A 1,921-nucleotide genomic window follows, 5' to 3' on the forward strand; every position below is an offset into this window, starting at 1 on the left:
GAGTATTGACAATGGTGTAACATGCACGAGGCGCAGCCGAGTGCATGTTGCACCATTGTCAATACTCGAGAGTGCGCCGCACCTTCACTTACGCCACGAAATAATCCTGTGCATCATTAGTTTTATAAAATGGGTCTATGAGTTATTTACTTACCTATAAACATCAAAGTGAACGTCAAAGTGAAGTGAACGTTGAAGTGAAGTGAACGTCAACCAAACTGAAGTTGAACGGTGAAATGAAGACTAATACAAACATCAACTCATGTACAAGTTCCAATTGCCTTACTTATGGTGGAAATGCACTTCGCAGTTCTGGAAATGAAAGTGAGGTGCATTAGAATTGCGAACTTGAGGTGAGTTTTGTAAAATGGACACACTTCGATAGCGATACTCCTGCTGAACCTGACTCTGCGTCTGAGAACTCTGAATAGAAATTGACATTTCCTCTGACTCTGTTCCATGATCATGACGATTATGTTCTTCACCAGCAACAGTAGATCTAACAGTAGTAACACTGGCATCAGAAAGATCATGTCTTTGAAGTTCTACGCTCTTTTTGGACTGTGCTGGTGTTCCTGATGTGCAACAGAGTTTTTTTGACAAGTGACTGCTCATTTCTCTCTTCCTTTGTACACCAGTTTTGCTGTAATGCCTCAGAGAACTCTCACTACGGTGACCGCTGACGGACATTACATCACGTGACTCGAACCCAGCGCTGTCTAGTGAGGTGATGCACGTTGCTCTTACACAATGGTTCGTGTATATTCTACTGCAGCCTGCCGATGTAGAAATTTGCTTGATTTTGTTGGCAATGGTATTAACACCAATAGGACAGCTACAATACCATGGCTCTCCTTCCTGTTCAGGCACTTTACTTTTCGGTTTCTGCCACAGGAAAGGGCAGTTGTCATTCAGTTTCGATACATAGGTCAGGTAAGACTTCAGAGGGCATTTTTCACTTGTTGGAACCTCAAACATCAATCCCATGGATGATTCATCCTCGTTTTCACGACGATTTTTGGTTAAACAGTCTCTCTTTCTCAAGTAACGACGTCCATTCTCGTCGGTTTGTACGGAAAAATCTGAAGGCTTCATTGAACGAATATTTTCTCGCCCGCGGTTGCAAAAGTACATCAGTAAATCTACGAACACCTTGTTTTGCAACCCCGCAGGTGTATTGCAGTTGAGGTCCTCACAATTCTGAATTTTTTCCATGTCACCAGGTGAGATCGCTTCTTTGTGTTTAACATCTGCCTTCCCCTCTCTCTTCAGCTTTACAAGAACTGCCTTGTACACTCTATTGCTTTTCGGAAATGTGCTTTTGTCACAAATGTCAAAATCTTGTTCGTCTAGATAGTGACGCTGTACTGCATACCTGATTGACTGAATACTACGTTTGCTGTACGATGTGCCGTCCTCCTTCCTTGCCCCAGCGTAAAATTTTGACAGTAGCAGATCCAAATTTTCACGGGAAATATCAGTCAATGAAGTCTTGGCAAATTTCACAAAGGCCTCAAATCTTTGCCATCCGAATTTCAGAGACCGCTTCGTGCTCGCCGAATCAGTTCCATTGATTAATTCATCCAATTCCTCGTCATTTAACAGTTCAAATTGCGGCTGCAACGGATCCGAGCTGGAGGCTGCCATTTTTCGTTCGTTTCGCTGGGCTATCGATATCGCGATATCTAACCTCTGGACTTCGCATATTTAGCATTGCAGGCACTGCAATTCAAAGGAGCCGCCGCGCGCACAGACGACCGGCAATCTACCATAGGATTACAGGCAGTGCAATAGTACTGAAGTAAAGGAAGGAGGTGTGTCTCATTTCAGCGCTTCCTATTGGCTACATTCTTGAACCCATTTTATAACGGCAATTAGCGGGATAATTCGGTACCTGTACGTGTGGACGCTCGCCAAATTA

At 43.7% G+C, this 1,921-nt stretch overlaps 1 protein-coding gene across 1 annotated transcript; it reads right to left on the reverse strand.

Moving 5' to 3' along the window:
• Positions 1–282: 282 nt before the first annotated feature.
• LOC140244095 (uncharacterized) lies at positions 283–1,647 on the reverse strand. Its single transcript, XM_072323746.1, has one exon. The coding sequence runs from the start codon at positions 1,645–1,647 to the stop codon at positions 283–285; it is 1,365 nt and encodes a 454-aa protein (XP_072179847.1).
• Between the last annotated feature and the right edge of the window lie 274 nt (positions 1,648–1,921).

The sequence above is a fragment of the Diadema setosum genome, chromosome 2 (genome assembly GCF_964275005.1).
Source record: "Diadema setosum chromosome 2, eeDiaSeto1, whole genome shotgun sequence".
Classification (NCBI taxonomy): domain Eukaryota; kingdom Metazoa; phylum Echinodermata; class Echinoidea; order Diadematoida; family Diadematidae; genus Diadema; species Diadema setosum.

Bases quoted from the DNA above. Each gene is read 5' to 3' on its own strand.
- LOC140244095 (XM_072323746.1), bottom strand. From the start codon at position 1,647: ATGGCAGCCTCCAGCTCGGATCCGTTGCAGCCGCAATTTGAACTGTTA.